Raw genomic sequence first — 17,860 nt, forward strand, 5'->3', positions numbered from 1 at the left:
ATTATATTAACCTATAAAAATCAATTTTTATTCACAACATAAAAATATTAAAAATATTAACCTAAAAATTTAAGTCCCGGCAAAATTTGAGAAAACCGCCTCAAGTAGGCCTATGGCCCATCGCCTTTGCTAATTTAGCACAACAAGGGTAACCCGTGAATATGGACTTCCATCCCTCACATTTCTAAGAAATTCGAGCAGTTTAAGATAGATAGATTTACGAGGCCCACCTACCTCGAGTAACGATGACAACCTAGGATGCGAGACTCACCTGGCCCCATAACTCTCTCTTTTAGGTTGTCAGAATTTCATAGAAAAATTATGGCAACCAAATAAGAGGAAATCTCAATGTGGCCCTGCAACACTTATGTAGAGTTGTCCAAATTGGATTCGGCTTAGGTATTATAGAAAAAGACTACAAAAAATTTCTTGGAAAAAAAAAAAAAAACCAATTGTCCATGTTTAATCCCTCCCTTTTTCTCGTAGTTATCATTGCAATACAATCATGAAATTAATTGTAAAACTACAATAGCCATAGTCAAAGAACTGCATAATTTTATTTTATTTTTTTTAAAAAAAAAATTGTGATAAATGCTCACTCTCGCGTGTATTAACCAGCTAATCTCTCTATTTTTTCACTTTGAATTTCCACCCATGAATGCTAAATTAAACTCCTAAAAAGCTAGAAGTGAAAACGCGGTCGCTGGTTAATGCAGAAACATGACATAAAAATGAAATGAGCCGAATAGGGGACATAACAAAAAGCAGAAATGGTGGTCTTGGGCCAACAGGGAGTCCTAAAGCAATGCCCTGAACAAGTTTTGTCCAGCTCATGAGAGCCCCACAAGGACGCACCTTACACGCTACGATCAACAGTAAGGACAGCCGGCTAACCAATAATCAAGAGGTCACCACTTCACCACCCAATCAGCCTATTTTATTACATCATTCGAGTTAATACAACATTTCTGATTTCAATTGCGTATGCAGAGTTGTAGTGGACAGTCTTACCAATATCATTTTTTAGGGCGACTTCCCAGAAACTAACAGTAACAGTAACAGTAACAGTCCATAGGGCATCCCCTGTTTTCCTTCTTTTTCCTCTGTTGATAATTTTTTTATTTGTTTTTGTTATTTTTTCCTGTTGTGTTGTTTGCTTCAGCGTTTTCTTGTACCATGCATTTGCTCCGAGAAAAAAGGACAAAAAAAAAAAAAAAAAAAAAAAAGACAAAGCTGATAGAGTAACAGTAACAGGACCTTGCCAATCTCCAGATTCTCCACTGGCTAAAGAGGAAGGAAGATTAGTTCCAAAACACATGTATTTACAATCACAAGAAACAGAGACCCAACCCGCGCCCACCTCCTCCTCCTCCCCTGCGTCTAATTATTCAGCACCCTGCAGCCCCTGCTATCACGGTGAGTGTCAGTCCCACTCACCAGCAACCCCACTTCCACCCACCAAGACTTCCATAAGTATTCACAACATTCTAAGCCTACACTCCCTAAACTCCCACTACTGCATAATGAGCTTTCTTCAGTTTCAAGATGCTATAGCTCTAAAAAACGAGCTATCAATTACCCAATGTCTTTCTCTCTCCAACTTCAGACATCTTCCTACCACAAAAATAGACCCACTTTCTCCCCCAACAAACAAACAAACAACAATGAAAACCAAAAAAAAAAAAAAACTAAAACAAATAAACAGAACAAAATGACAGTTGAGTGTTTCAGTTTTCGGTTGAATCTGAGCTTATAACCGTGCCTTCACCGTCTGTCGAAGAGCCAGGCAGTTTGCTTCCTGTGCTCAACTTCTTCACGTCCTGACTAGAACATATGAAGATTCTTCTCACCATGTTACAGAATTCTGCAAGTCAGTAACACAGAAAAAAAAACAGTAAACTGAGGAACATGTCATATAGAAACTTCCAAGCAGTTTTCAGTAAGAAGCAAATTCTATTTTGTGATAGATAGTACTGAAAGAGAACTTACTGCCTTGGATAGTCGCCCACAAGCATCATATCTCCTTCATCATCAGTATAGACGATTTCCCACTTATCACGAGGGTGAAGATCTCCCTTGATGTCAAACATCTCCTCAAGTTCGTCTATAAGCTGATCATATCCTCTCAAAATGGTTAAGTCCATAGCCCGACCAACAGCAACCCCCTGCATTTGAACCTTTTGCATTTTTGAAGAACAAACACAAAAGTAGATTTTCAGAAATTAGCAGAGGGGCCCACAAACTCTTGAATAGATTTATTTATTTCAAAATATTTCTCATTCAGCACCTTGACTTCTGGTTGAAGCAAAGCAGTTTTGCCTGCTCTGAATCTCTTTTGGAGGTACTTGCATCTGTCCCACTTGCGTGTCTTTAGAGTCTTTCGAAAGATCAGACTTATGGTCTGAATCAGTTGCTGGCATGCAGGGTACTGACATGTCTTTCAGTGGAGCCATTAGAGACACTGATAGGTTGTGGATTTGCCTTCTCGACTGTAGGTGAGCTTGTAGGGTGATTAATCAGATCAAAACCAAACAACCGGTAACTCGTAGCAGTGTCAGCTTTCTTCGCTTTCTCAACTGGGTCAGGAAATGAGTCATTCTCCAGCTTCGACAAGTGTGGAGTTGAATAGCTCGGGAGAGCAGCCCAAGCGGAGACACTTTTGCTATCGTCCACCGTGTCCTGAAAAAGATGCTGAGTAACACATGTACGAGGAGAAGATAACCAGCTCCCATCAATTTGAGGCCTTGAAATCGAGTTGCTGTTGTTGTTGCTATTAATATCTGTCTGCTTGGGATGCCACATAATATGATTTTCACTTCTGTTGCCTTCAGCCATAAATTGTGTCATTTCATGGGACTGCGTCAATCCAGGGTTCCAAAGAGTTGATCCGGTGGAAGCAGTATTATCTATATGAGAGAGAGAGAGAGAGAGAGAAGAAAGAAGAGGAATTTAGAATGTGACCAGCTTATCTAGTACAAAAAGTAAATGGGTGAGAAGAAAAAAAAAAATCTCACCAAGATTTGGAATTTCAATGGGTGTTCGGGGCCTTTTGTTCTTTGCCACAGCAGATTGAGCCAGGCTTGGGGGTACAGAAGCCACGAAGGGCTCTATCTCCCATGGTGAAACCCTATCAGGTCTGGAAATAGATGCAGGATCATCCCATTGAACCTAATAAAATGAAGAAAACAATAATGAAAATATGATTGCCACCTTTTTCTCTTTCACTAACTTCACTTGCTTAACACAATCACTTCCTCAATCTCATCTATTCTCTTCATGAAATAAATAAGCGTGACGACATGTTCTGTAGAATATGTGGCACCAAGGTAAATACAGAGTATGCAGCTTACAATTGCGAGGAATGTAGTTACCATGTTCACACGGAATGCCTAAGACGTTTTTGGGATATATATATATATATATGTACGAGGAGGAGTTTCCTGCGACTAGTGAGTCAATGCCCAACAATTCCATTGGCCGTTCAACTCATTTGATCAAGGCACTCAATCAAGCAGACGACGGAGGACCTCACCCTGGGGAGATCCAACATTTTAGTCATGATCACCATCTTAAGTTAATCCTCTGCGATGATGAAGTCAAGGATGGTAAGCTTTGTGAGGGGTGTACGGAATTCATAATTTCGGTCCCATTCTACTGCTATGTTCAATGCCAATTCTTTCTCTATACTCGATGTGCTAAACTTCCCACAACGATTGAGCAACACCGACTTATCGACTTTCACATGCTCACCCTCCTCCCACGGGCATCTACCAAGAGTGACCTGTTCTTTTGTAGTATTTGTTTTTGTCATCATCGTGGCTTCACCTACAATTGTACTAAATTACGGTTGATGTTCTTTGACGTTCAATGCGGTTCAATTCCGGAAACTCTTAAACACGAAGGTCATCAAAATCAATTTTTTTACCTTGCTCTGGACCCTAAGAATAGAAAATGCAAAGCTTGTCTTTGGGACAACGAGAAGTATGTATTCGTATGCACCAATTGCGATTTCATCTTGGGAATCAAATGTGCAAATCTTCTGCTAGTAGCGAAGCATAAATATGATACACATCTCCTCAAGCTCACCTACGCTGTTGAAGACGATTCTGGAGAATATTATTGTTTAATTTGTGAAAAGAAAAGAGACCGAAAGCACTGGTTCTATTACTGTAAAAAATGCAACTTTCCCGCTCACCCCGAATGTGTTCTTGGAAACTATCCATGCATGACGATTGGAAGTACCTACACAAGTGAATATCACCCGCACCCTCTCACATTTGTCCAGAAGAAGATTGAAGAGTACTACCCTATATGTCATGGCTGTGTAGGTTATTTATATGACGGGTTCCTAGAATGTAGTCAATGCAAACTCCGTGTCCACCCTCCTAGACCTTACTTCCCTGATTGTTTGTGGATACTAATTAAGTGAATTTGGAAGCTGGTGATGAGAACTGGTGTCATGTGGAGTATCTTGGCGTGTTGTCTTCTGATGAAGTTGGCAACTTCTTCTTTATTCTTTTTTTTATTTTTTTGCAATATTCTCCTTCTTGAACCTGAGTGAACAATCAGCTAGGTTGTTTGTTTTTTTTTTTTTTTTTGGTGTATGTTCCTTGCTAATGGTTCCCCTCTTTGTATGTTGTTTATTTTAATTCAATAATTGTTCATCCAAAAAAAAAAATTCTGTAGTAAGTAGGTAGTATGTTTGTTAAAAGATGTCTAAGCTTGACTTATCTCTCTTAATCATTCTTTAATTGTATTTGTTCACATTTTAAAAGACCCAAAATAGACAAGAAAATCCACCAAGCTAAGATTTCATGTGTTCATAAGGATAGCAATAAATTGGAGGCATCGTTTCTCCCCTTCTCATATCTCATCATGTCCACCAGGTTTTTGATAATCTTGACATCTTGTAAAGAACTATATATCCATGTGTTAATGTAACACTTCATTGACTAGGCCCATGCGAAGACCCATGTACCTTATGCCCAAGGTTAATGGGCTAAACTTAGGCTCCGTTTATTTCAACGTAAAATGTTTTTCGTTTAAAAATGTTTTTGATGTTTGGCGGGTACGAAAAATCACAAATATTTTTTCATTCAATTATATTAACCTATAAAAATTTCTTTGATACCATGTTAAATCACTACTTATCCCAAAAGTTTAAGCTGATAGGAAGAGGTAAATTTGATCATTTAATCAATACTTTAACCTGTAGTACCAGTATTGGCCAATAGAAGTTTTGACAGTTTATATTTGGAACGAAATAACTTTTCGAAGATCGAAAACATTATTTTAAACCAAATCACATAAAATATATTTTTAAATAACAAATGTGAACGAACACACATAAAAAAAAAAAAAAAAAATTATATGTATTTATATGCTTATTTATTTCGGTAAGCTCGGACTCTACACCCCAAAAAAAAAAAAAAAAAAAAAAATCGTGGTTCTGGCCGTGTGGATACCAGTTTCATCCTCTTTTTTCTTTTTATTATTTTCCTTCTCTCGACCAATTGTTGGACTGAGAAATCATTTTGCTTGAATATTTGTGGGTGGCTAAAGGGTTGGATGAGTTGGGCCTGATCAGAGCCCAAGCTTCTTGAAATCCACTTCTCTTGTTGCACAATTTTACAGTGTTTAAATCTGGAAGGCTGAGACCACCAAAAAAAAAAGTGTAGCTCTAGTGTGTCTCATAGAGGCTAGAGCCCTTTTATTATATATTTAATGACCACTTTTATTTACTTTGATGGTTATGGTCGGTAAGAATTTGCATGATTGGGTTGCGTAGGACCAATTTTGGGTGATCTCAATTTTTTTTTTTCTTTTTTCATGTTTAAAATGGGGATCAAAAACCATTCTTAGCCTTAAATACAAAGAGATGGTTTACAAGGTCCACTTACCTTTAGCAACGACGGCAACTTAGGATGTGAGACTTCCCTGTGCCTAACAACTCCCTTCTTATTAACTGCTCGAATTTTGCAAAAAAATTATGGCAACCAAATAAGAGGAAATCTCAATTAAGCCCGGCCACCCTTATATAGAGTTGTTCGAATTGGATTCGACTCAGTTACTATAGAAAAGATTACAAAAATTTTCCTGTAAAAAAAAAAAAAAAGAAGACCAATTGTCCATGTTTAATCCCTTCCTCTTTCTTATAGTTGTCATTAAAATACAATCATGAAATTAATTGTAAAACTACAATAGCCATAGTCAAAGAACTCGATGAATCCAAACAAGTCAAGATAAAGCTGTCAAGGACATCTTGTCCGTATGCTCTTAAGAAAAGACACATACAATACAAACGATGACTCCGATAGTTGCATCATATTAATTTTCCACTTTGAATTAAAGAATAAGAAATTTCATGATAAATGTTAGAATATTAATTAAAGGATAATGGATAATGCCTTCCACCATATTTTTATTTTATAATTATTTCACAATATTAAAGTGACAGTCCCAACTAACTCTTGAATTTTTTTTTAACAACGACTGATTCAATCGTTGGTTGGGACTAACACATCAGCACTGTGAGATAATATTGTGGTTTCTAACATTTCTCTTAATTAAATGATTAAAAAATTCACTATTTCTTTTGAGCCTAAGTTTTTGTTAGAAGTTGTGCTTTAATATTATACCATAAAAAAGGTGCCGAATTAAAACCCTTAGTCCATAGTTAAATGGTGATTTAACAGTATACTATATAGTAAGCAAATTTCAATGTGATGAAGTACTATACATTTGCAAACTAGAAATTGTAAATTCTAAAATACGAAATTTAGGACATTCCTAGCATCAAACAACTTGTGAAATGCCATCTATTTTGTAGGGTAAGGATTTTCTACAATTTCAAAAAAAAATTACAAATTCTAAAATTACGAAATTCGAGATGTTCCTTGCATCGAAAGGCAAAAAGGTGGCATTTTCCAAGCCTTTCGATGCAAGGAACGGCCTAAATTCCTTAATTTTAGAATTTTTGAAATTGTAGGGATCCCGATCCTTGTAGCGGTACCTTGCATATCGTTTGCTGCGTAACATAAATTTCATTGTTTAGTGATTGAACTGCTGCCTAATTTATTTTTAATAAAAAAAATTGTGATAAATGCTCACTCTCGGGTGTATTAACTTGCTAATCTCTCTGTTTTTCACTTTGAATTTCCACCCATGAATGCTAGATTAAACTCCTAGAAATCTATAAGTGCAAACATGGTCGCTGGTTAATGCAGAAACATGACATAAAAATGAAATGAACCGAATAGGGGCAGAACAGAAAGTAGAAATGGTGGTCTTGGGCCAACAGGGAGTCCTAAAGCAATTTCCTAAACAAGTTCTGTCCAGCTCATTAGAGCTCTACAATGACGCACCTTTCACGCTACGATCAACAGGAAAGATAGCCGGCTAACCAATAATCAAGAGGTCACCACCTTCACCACCCAATCAGGCTATTTTATTACGTGAGAAATGCTACATATACTTGAATTTTTATAAAGGGAGTCTTACTAAGAGGATGTGAAGCTTATTCATTCGTACTCATAGCATTTTTTTTTATTAATTGTTTTGATCATCTCTAATGAATAAGCTCTACATTAGTTAGTAAAACTCAATTTATAAAACATGTAGCATTTCTCATCATTTTTTAGGGTGACTTCCTAAAAATTGTTTCTTTATTTCACTAATAAGAATATCTGAGATAATTAATTGGAAGTTGAATCTGTTTATCTCAAAAACTCGCCGGATTTGGAATCATTTCGTAAAGTTCATTACAGTGCAAACTAACATGCGCATAATCTTACTAGATAGACCGTTTCTACAAGCAAAAATAGAGGCATTCCCATTTTAATCCTCATCCGCAATTGTTGTTGTCTCTATCAGTGGCCTTAACCTTCCATAGGGCATCTCCTGTTTTCCTTCTTTTTTCTCTGTTGATTTTTTTTTTTATTTTATATTTTTATTCTTTATTTTTTGCGTTGTTTGCTTCAGCGTTTTCTTGTACCATTTGCTCAGAGAAAAAAGGACAAAAAAGAAAAAAAGAAAAAAGAAAAAAGAGAGACAAAGCTGATAGAGTAACAGCCTCCAAATACTTAAAGCTTATTATGGACTGGCTCATCCTGATCATTTTAACCAAAGCAAACACATCAATGATAAGATACCCTACAATAATTAGAATCATTCCAGTCAAGCAAAAAAAAAAAAAAAAAAAAAAATTGCTAGCCAAACATTGAAAGATGTTGCTTCTTATAACTAATTCGAACAACAAATATAAGAGAGTCCTATAAAACTTGCTTGCTTAAATAGGTCTTGGACAGGTAGAAAGGCTCTTTCATGTCCAAATTACTAGCAATTCATACAGCAAATTGCTGCAGATCCGAACCTGATTAGAGCCACCTCAACCACTAAAAAACATTAGTAAAAAATATCATGCCTCCTTTTCCAAGTTGGAATAAGTGCAGGCAGGCACATGCCTGTTGAACATTCACATTCTGTTTGCTGTGTTATTGCTTTTCCAACTTTTTTTAAGGCGGCTAATGTTAGTATTAGTGAAGCAGAGGGAAGATCAGCATAGTTCTGGATGCAGTCATTTGAGGTTTGTGTAATTTGCTTTTTCTCACTTCATGCAATAGTACTCTAAATCTTAATTTCCTTTATTTTTGTAAGATAATTGAAGCTGCTATGCAAGGAGTCCATTCAAGAAATTATGCAATTATCAATTTATCATAATTTTGATGGGCATCCTTCCTGCAGTATCTTCTCATTGTTAGAATATTAATTAAATCATTAAATTAACAATTTGACAATGGTCACATACAAACAATAAAGTTTTTACTCATTTCGCCCTTAGATTGTGACATTCTAGTCTTATATTGAGAAGATGAATAGTTCATGTAAAGCAGGTGGATTATAAAAGAGCTCATAAATGCGAGGTCTCACATTGATTCCTTACTACTTACTAGGTGATCGAGATTGAGTTTATAAGCAATTCTAGACAACTCCAACTATAAGTTGATTGGTATTTTTGAAGTGATAACGCATATAACTAATGCTTTCCCCGAGTTGTTACAAAAATTGCATAAGCAAGATATGACAAAAAAAAGGGCCAAGCTCCTAATATTAATAGCAATGCCAGAAGGGTCGAAATTATAGTAGTTTTGGACGGCATTCTTCCTTTGTCACTCCTCAAGACCATGGCTTCATAAATTGGCAAGGAATTCAAAACTGCAAAACCTGCTATGAACATCTGCAGAAAGAGACCATCCACACTGCTGCTGCCTCTTATAACTTGTAGGATTCCCATAAAAAAGGAGACCAAATTGATTATCGCTGCCATTGTTAGTGGCACAAACATGGGTGAAGAGACTCCAAACTCAAAGATGCCTTGATCATATCTTTTCCTTTGTTCATCATCAACCACTTTGCTGGTCAGGCCGAAACCATAGGTGGAAATGCCTAAACATTTGAGGAAGTATTCAAGGAACCCGAAGATGAAGGATGAGAGGCCTCTTATCATCCACATTCTCTGATTATTCCACCATCTTTGAACACTTCCTCCCTCTATTACAAATTCAAGGAGATCTTGTCCATAGGCTCCAAGGAAAAGAAACAAGTACAAGAAAAACCATGGCTCTAATAACTGCATGCAACACATGTTTCAAGTTTGGGGATTGGGAATTAAAATCACTATATAAAAATAACATGTGATTCTTATATGCATTATTAAAAATATATGTGAGAATCACATGTTTTAAGGATGAGTAATGCTACTTTTTACACTCATTTTACACTATCTGACGTGGCGTGTTTTAAGTGGCTAACACTTTTGTTTTTTTAAGTGGCTGATAAAGAAACTCACTTCAAACACGGTACGACAACTGGTGTGAAATGAGTCTAATAAATGGTTGTGAAGAGTAACATTATTCTTTTAAGGAGAGATGTCAATTTAAGAGTAATGTTACTCGTAAAACCCGCATGACGTAGCGTGTTTTAAGTGGCTTTTCTTTTGTTATTTTTTAAGTATCTAACATTATAAACGACTTAAAACACGTCACGTCAGCCAATGTGAAATAGGTGTAATAAATGAATATGAAGAATATCAGTACTCATTAAACTGATATGTGTCCTTATATCATGTGATTCTTACACATATTTTTAGAAATATGTGAAAATTACATGTTTAGGTCCATACCTTTGGGAAAATAGTAAGCCCATTGAGAAGAGCTAGTTGGGGCAGGAAAGCATATACTGTGATAGGAAGAAACCAAAAGGACCAGAGAGAATAATTAGTGTAGGCTAGGCCCATGAGAAGGCCCATAGAGCTGGTGCCGAAGGTTATTGGCCGGAATTTGCAGAAGGCAACCTGAAGACCGCCGATCATCCATCGTTGGCACTGGTACAGAGCGTCGATGAGGCAGATTGGTGCATCACCCAAAAAGGCAGGCCTCTTTGGATTGCAAAATACGGACCTCCATCCCTCGCATTTTAGCCGATAGCCCGTGTAGTAGTCCTCAATCAATGATCCATATCTAAAGCCCATCTATGCAAATATTGTACAATTAAGGAATTCATTTGTAATTTATAACTATATTTTGTCAAAAATGGAGCTTTTTCGAGCTTGTTTAATCAATAATTGCATGGAAAATAAATGGTAATTTTTCTTTTTTCAAATTCAAAGACCCCAAAAATATACTCCGAAGGTCGGGGTCATGTGAATAGGTGTTTTCAATTCAAGCACGATAAATACTAAAATCACCAAAGACACGTGTGATTCGGCTAACTTTATCTCCGGTAACGTATCTCATTCGGATGCCCACCAAACGAGCTTCCAACCGAGCATTTTATGTTTCTCAGCATTCTTCAAGTTTCTGATTTCTGGTCTAAGTAGACTTAAATGAGACTTAGTTTTGAGGCCAAATTAGCCAACATAAAACCTAACATATATTTTTCAATAATTACGGACCATATATTACCAAATTTGGGTTTAAAGGTTCGATCGAAACGATCAAGACTCGCTAAAATTGGCTACTTGAATTGCACGCAATTCGGACAACCTAAAAAAGAGTGAGCCTATGGTGCACCTTGTGTTGTTCGGGGCATATGAGCCCCACAACCCTCTTTTATGTGGGGGTTGATTAAATTGCGTGCAATTTGGGTAATCAATGGCAAGGAATCCTTAATCCCCTATAGCTGGCTGCCCAAATTGCTCACAATTTGGACAAGCAATTGCCGACGTCCTTATTCTTAAAGGCTTAAACAATACAATCGAAAACAAGCTAAGAAAGAGAAACAAAATAAAAAGAATACCTCAAAGCCCCACTGAGTCTTGTTCTCATAATCGCACCCTGCAACCTTGTGTGCCAATTCCATAATTGGTTGGGACTGAATCGTGTTCTTGTCCACAACATGGTCCGGGCCAAGCTCGGGGATTTCCGATGACACACTTGTTGCCGACGGACCTCCAAAGAAAGCTCGTCGATTGAAAAAGCATCCGGTTCCGACATGATTAGGTCCCAATAGTCCGTCCAATCCCATCGGATTAGTTTGAAATATTCGTTTATATTCACAAGCATAAATGTCGTTCTTGTTGATCCCATGAAACATCTGTGGGAATTGAATGTATGCCAATTGGGATTGAATTTTAGAATCTGAGAGGTAACACAATGCCCGAAGAGGTGTTTGAGGATCATTTGGGTACATATCACAATCTAAGGTCAGGAATATAGGTGCATTGCTCATGGTAGCTGACACTCGAATCTTCAATACACAATAATAAAATCAATTAAAAAGAAAAAACAATAAGCACAAAAGTAGAAACATTTGCCTACAACTATTTTACAATTTGTTGACACAGGTTACCATGTGATTGGAACGGATAGAGACTCCTAACAATTTTACTATTTGGATTGCTAGTAAAACGAGCAGTAAATATAAGAGAGTCTCTATTAAACCTACACGCCTAAATAGGTCTCAGGCAGGTGGAAAGGCTCTTTCATGCCCGAATTGCTAGCAACCAAGCAGCAAATTGCTGCAGATCCGAACCCGATTAGAGCCACCTTAGCCACTAAAAAAAATTAGTGAAAAATGCAAAATCAATTCATTTGATTTATCTTATTTACAATTAACTCCATGTGATATCAAAATGAATTCAGAGGTCCTTGAGATATGCAAAAATAAATAAATAAATAAATAATAAAAACAACAACAACAATTCATTCTCTATAGTCAAATTATGTCAACTAATTTAACAGATTCTGTTAGTATGACACTGATTTAAATAGGGCACGTCACAATTTTACTGGCTCTAACATGTTAAACTAACGAAATATGTTATGTCAGTTGACAGAATTTGACTATAGGGAGTAAATTATTTTTTTGGCATACGTCAAGGACTTATGAGTTCATTTTGATACTACATGAACTAATTGCAAATCAAGTAAATTATATAGATTGATTTTACAATTTTCCTAAAAAATAAATACTATCCAATCATATGTTGATCACACGTGTTAACATGTTATAAAAGAATTGTAAATCTAATATTTTCCTTTGTGATATATATAGTGCATTCTAATATAAATATATAGGAAATGTTACCAGGACATTGAGGGCACCGGCCTTGAAATTGTGGGGTGAAGTCCTCCTCTTTTCCCTAGAGACATAGATGAGGTTTGGCATCAAGTGGCCCGTGGTGTCTTTGTTTTTGCTACTTTCTAATAGGATCTGCTCATGGTTAATTAAAGCCAATTAATTGGATGCCCACTAAGATTAATTTCTGTTTTTAACTTTTCAATTAATTTAGCCAAACATACGATCGGAATCAAGTGAATTGAAGCTGATTCCTTTAAGGGAAAAGTATACATAACCCCCTCAAACTATCACTTCATTGTCAATGTACCCCCCAAACTACCAATTGTGTCAATGTCCCCCCTTAAACTACCAAAAAATGTCAATGTCCCTCAAATGACAAAAATACCCTTCATAAAATTATTAAAATAAAATAAAAACTAAAAAAATTATTAAAAAATATAAAATAACAAAAATTTATACCAAAAAAATAATAAAAAAATTAAAAACTGTTTTTTCTTTTTCTTTTTTGGTTTGTTTATTTTTTATTTTTTAAAAATAATAATTTTCATTTTTTTAAAAAAAATGTTCTTTTTCATTTTTTTTTTAATTTAATAAAAAACTAGTTTTTCCTTTTTCTTTTTCATTTTTTTTTATAATTTTTTTTTTTATAATTTTAAGTTATTTTTTTCGTTTGCTTTTTTTTTTTTTTTTTTAAAAAAAACGTTCTTTTTCATTCTTTTATTTTTTTTTCGTTTTTTATTTAATTTTTTTTTTAAAATAATTTTTTTAGTTTTTTAATTTTAATTTTTTTAGTTTTAGTTTTAGTTTTTTATTTTTATTTTTAATTTTTTTAATTTATAAGGACATTTTTGTCTTATTCAAAAAAATTTAGGGTTATTTTTGTCTTTTTGTTGGTCTTAGGGGGGACATTGACATTTTTTGGTAGTTTGAGGGGGAACATTGATACAATTGGTAGTTTGGGGGGTACATTGACAATGAGATGGTAGTTTGAGGAGGTTATGTGTACTTTTCCCTTCATTTAAATATCTAACGGTGTATATAATATCACATCATTTAAACATGGTGCTATCTTAATTAAAATTTTAAATAACGTGACAATGTATATATATGTGCATCATTAAATCCGTAAACTTTAATCTGGACCATGAATTGGGTCGTCTTCATTTCACTTTTTGCACAACATGGATATAGTTGAGATGACCCTTAAATTATTGTGTAAATATTAACAAAAATAATAATTATGAACCCATGATGATGATGATTAAAAAAAAAAAATAAACCTGAATGACAGTGGGATGATCTTGGCCAGTAAAACTCTCATCTGTCCATTTGCTGAAAGCTCTAGACTGTAGCTCCTCAGTGATATACTCTTCGCCAACTTTCCCCCTCTCAAGCACATTCTCTACCCTGGCTTTCATGCTTTCATATAGTATCTATAACATGGTTAAAAACATTAGGATTAAGCTAATGGTAATTAGGAGTATTGATTAATTCTTTTTCAATGAGATAATATCACTAATCCAACAAAAATCCAACCTATGAAGAATTCCTCATTATAAATTAGAATTTAAAATTTGGAAAAATAAAAAATAAGAGGACAGGGATCTTTTAGGTTTTCTGCATTTATACTTTTATGACCAAGTTTTTAAAATCTTAATCGCTGTTTTTGAATAATTATGGTTGGAAAACACAAAAGAAAGTTATTAACTAAAAAAAAAAAAGTAGTTTTGGTTAGTTATTTTTTATAGAAATAAGAATCCAGGGTGAGTGCTAAGTGTAGAATCGTCAAAATCTAAATAATTTTATTAAAAATAGTAGTTCAATTTTTTAAAACTCTACTATAAAATTACTCCGAATGCCGACAACAACATGTTATATATTAATTTAATTAACCATGTGAAACAATAGAAGACAAAATTGGACAGAACAACATTTCAAGTTTAAATTATTCCCCCTTGCTTAGTATATTAATATTTCTCAATTAATAATTAGAAATGTCCAAAATAAGCTTCACCTAAAAATGACAAAAAATAAAATAAAATAAAATGATACGTCGTAGAAAGTGACATAATATTATTATACAAATTTTGTCCTACTCGTCCCTCCTTTTTTTTTTTTTTTTTTTTTTTTTTTTTTTTTTTTTTTGAACAAGTCCCTCCTTTTCTTTTGCGGCCAATTTGTCTTGTGGCAATCTACATGGGACAAGTACGGCCAATTTTTCTATATTTGCTTTTTTAGAGAAATAATTTTTTTTTTCCTGTCCTTTTCTTATCTTTTTATTTTTTAAAATTTTATTAAATCCATCACAAATTGGATGATAATTTTTTAAAAAATAGGAATATGAAAAGAAAAATGTATAGCACGTTTTTTATTTTTATATTAAGAGCATCTTCAGAAATAATAATCAAAGTAACTATTGAAAAATAATAACTCTCTACTTTAACTACTTTTTTTTATACTTTCTCTAACAAATTCTATCTTCTACTTTTTATTTTTTTTTTAAATATTATTTGATGTGGAAGATAGTGTAAAAGAAGATAGAGAGAAAAAGAATTAAAAAGGGCAAAAAAAAAAACAAAAAAAAAAACTGTTTGTAGCGTGAATAATGAATAGACTATTCTGGTTCATAATACTTAAATTTGACTATTATTAGTCATTTGCTTTTGGAACGAAAGGAGCGGCGTTACTAATAGGATATTATTATTTGGTGATCTTTTATGTATATCTTTTTATATATTATCACCTTTAACTAAAATATATATTAAATTAAATTGATAACATAAGTAAGAGTTATCTAGAAGAAAAAAAAAGTGCATACTACAAATAACATTCTCATTAATAATTTGAATTTACAGGTTTCTTAGGATACCACCTTTTTAAGAGAATAGTTTGTACTTGTTGCGACAAAAAGAAGATACAAAAGTGCCTACTTTGTAGTCCAATCAGTAGGAAGGTCTCTTTTTTTTTTTAATTTTTTTTTTTTGTGGTTTTGGAAATTTCTTCTGAGAAAATTGATAAGGATGATATAAATTAAGATATCAACACCAACAGAAGAAGTATATATATATATATATATATATATATTTTTTTTTTTTTTTCTTTTAACAATTAATATAGCAATAAGGTGTTGGTCAAAATTACCTTAATCTTTTCAGTGTCGGAGCACCAAGAGTCCTGATTTGATGCAAAATAGGCTTCTGGGCTTCTCTCTATCATGTTTTTCTTCCTACAGAACGGTAACCAGTGACTCGCAAACTTCGCAGCTTCCATGCAAGCAAACAACGTCAACTGCGAGCCCCCATCGTCCGATATATAGATCGAAATCTTCTCCGTTGGATAATCATAAGCCATGACAGCTAACGTCGTGCTGATCAATCTCAACGGCGGCTCCTTGTACGGATCCGCGGTGCATATGAATACGTCCAGCGCCGGAAAGTCTGGTTTCTTCAAGACCCTTTCGAGGTTTTCAGGGTACTCCTGACGGTAAACGATAGTCATGAGGAAACACTGCCGGGTAGCCCACATGAAGGCGAGGACGGCATCGGAGAGGAAAAAGGAGAGGGAGATGAAGAAGGAGGCGAACGTGGCAGAGTGGATGAGTTTGAGTGCGTGGTAGTAGAGAAGTGTCGAGATGGCACACGCGTAAACTACGGCAAACGCGCGGTTGAACGTCGTCCGACGTGCATGTCTTAGGGCGTGAAGGGGATGGGCAGAGGAGATGGAGCTGGCGCTGCGCACTCTCTGGTGCTCCATGTTTGTGGTGGTGTACAGTGTATCACTGGAACAAACATATATATATATATATAGGCCAAACGTTTAAGTGAAAAGGTAATTAACTTGGTAATTGCATTCATGAAAAGGTAAGAATTCATTGGAATCTTTGATCAAACCTGAAGTGACGACGAAAAGGACCATCATTTTAGATATGAGGCCTGATTGCTGCACTACAAGAGTGCACAACAAGTGTACTCTCCCCTTTATATGAGAGTAGGCTCACATATCAGGTCCCATTGTGAAGAAAAAAAAATATACAAATTGTGCATTTTTTAAGGGATAATTGTACCGTTAATTCATATGGTATGTCATAATTATTTTTTACTCTTTATGGTTTAAAAAGTTAATGGGAAGTCCATGTGGTATGCAATAATTATGTTTTACTCCCTAATCGATTTTTCATCCACCATTTTGACGGAATCTGTTAGCCCTACATGTCGCCAATAAGATGATGACACATATCCATTTTAATAAAAAAAATTATTAAAAAATAAATAAATAAACTCTTTTTTTATTAAAAACAAAGAAGAAAAAAAAAGGCAGGCCAAGGAGTGGCTAGCCAATGGGGGTGGCCGCAGGTGGCGTGCGGCCACCCCCAATGGCATGGGGTTGGGTGGCCACACACCACCCCCCCCCCCCCCCCATTGGCTAGGGGTGGCTAGCCTGCCTTTTTTTTAAAAAAAAAAAAAAAAAAGTTTATTTATTTATTAGTGTCGCCATCTTATTGGTGATATGTGGCACTGACGTGTAGGGTTATCAGATTCCGTCAAAATAGTAGAAGAAAAATTGACCTATGGAGTAAAATGTAATTATTGCATACCACAGGGACATTTCATAAACTTTTTAAACTATAAAAAATGAAAAATAATTATAACATACTATAGAGACCAACAATATAATTATCCCTAAATATAATTATAGATTAAGACTGCTCGATCTCTGCTCGACCATCGTTCTAAAGCCAAAAAGATGTGATATTCCTTGTCAAAAATAGTATATGAATGTGCTTACGTCACCCTTCACATAACTCCAGAAAAACTGGCGGGGAGTTCAATTATTGGGCATATCTGAACACTATGTCCAACTTGCCAGCTGTGTGGTTTGGAGCCGTCTTCCTTTGATTTTTGTTTTTTTTTTAATGATAAAAAGGAGAATATTAATGATTTTGAAAAGTACTTTATTATTATATTGATTCGAATTTTTTTTTATACGATAAATTCGATCAATATTCTTGGTGAGGTCCATCTCAAATATTTTTTTAATGGATTCATTGAGATTTTTTTTTTTTTTTTTTTTTTTTTGATATTGAGAATTGTTGGCACTATTCATTTTCCGTTCTCTTTGGGTAAAGAGGGCTTTCCTGTTCAAACAGAAGATTAATTTAGGAAAAGAAATTCTTTTCACAACCCTTCATTATTATTATCTCTTCTCTGTCCCTTTGTTTTTTTTTTTTGTAGGGAATGACATCTTAGAATTTCTTAAAAAAAATTTGTTTGACAGAATTCTT

At 34.8% G+C, this 17,860-nt stretch overlaps 1 protein-coding gene and 1 pseudogene across 1 annotated transcript; both read right to left on the reverse strand.

The window, feature by feature from the left end:
• Window positions 1-2,261: 2,261 nt before the first annotated feature.
• LOC133854527 (auxin response factor 9-like) lies at window positions 2,262-3,374 on the reverse strand (annotated as a pseudogene).
• A 5,636-nt stretch (window positions 3,375-9,010) lies between these two features.
• LOC133854216 (cellulose synthase-like protein G3) lies at window positions 9,011-16,581 on the reverse strand. The gene is made up of 7 exons (XM_062290303.1): window positions 16,470-16,581; window positions 15,721-16,357; window positions 13,860-14,012; window positions 12,586-12,711; window positions 11,296-11,745; window positions 10,181-10,528; window positions 9,011-9,628 (listed from the first exon to the last, which is right to left on the reverse strand). The coding sequence occupies exons 2-7, from the start codon at window positions 16,330-16,332 to the stop codon at window positions 9,035-9,037; spliced, it is 2,283 nt and encodes a 760-aa protein (XP_062146287.1). The 5' UTR covers window positions 16,333-16,357; window positions 16,470-16,581; the 3' UTR covers window positions 9,011-9,034.
• Window positions 16,582-17,860: the final 1,279 nt, after the last annotated feature.

This window comes from Alnus glutinosa, chromosome 13 (genome assembly GCF_958979055.1).
Source record: "Alnus glutinosa chromosome 13, dhAlnGlut1.1, whole genome shotgun sequence".
Lineage (NCBI taxonomy): Eukaryota > Viridiplantae > Streptophyta > Magnoliopsida > Fagales > Betulaceae > Alnus > Alnus glutinosa.

What these genes read in the sequence shown, in the direction of transcription:
- LOC133854216 (XM_062290303.1), bottom strand. Translation starts at nt 16,332, where the DNA reads ATGGAGCACCAGAGAGTGCGCAGCGCCAGCTCCATCTCCTCTGCCCAT. An exon ending in ATCATCCCACTGTCATTCAG is followed by an intron (nt 12,712 to 13,859) that starts GTTTATTTTTTT and finishes AACCATGAGCAG; the next exon opens with ATCCTATTAGAAAGTAGCAA. An exon ending in AGACTCAGTGGGGCTTTGAG is followed by an intron (nt 10,529 to 11,295) that starts GTATTCTTTTTA and finishes ATATTTGCATAG; the next exon opens with ATGGGCTTTAGATATGGATC.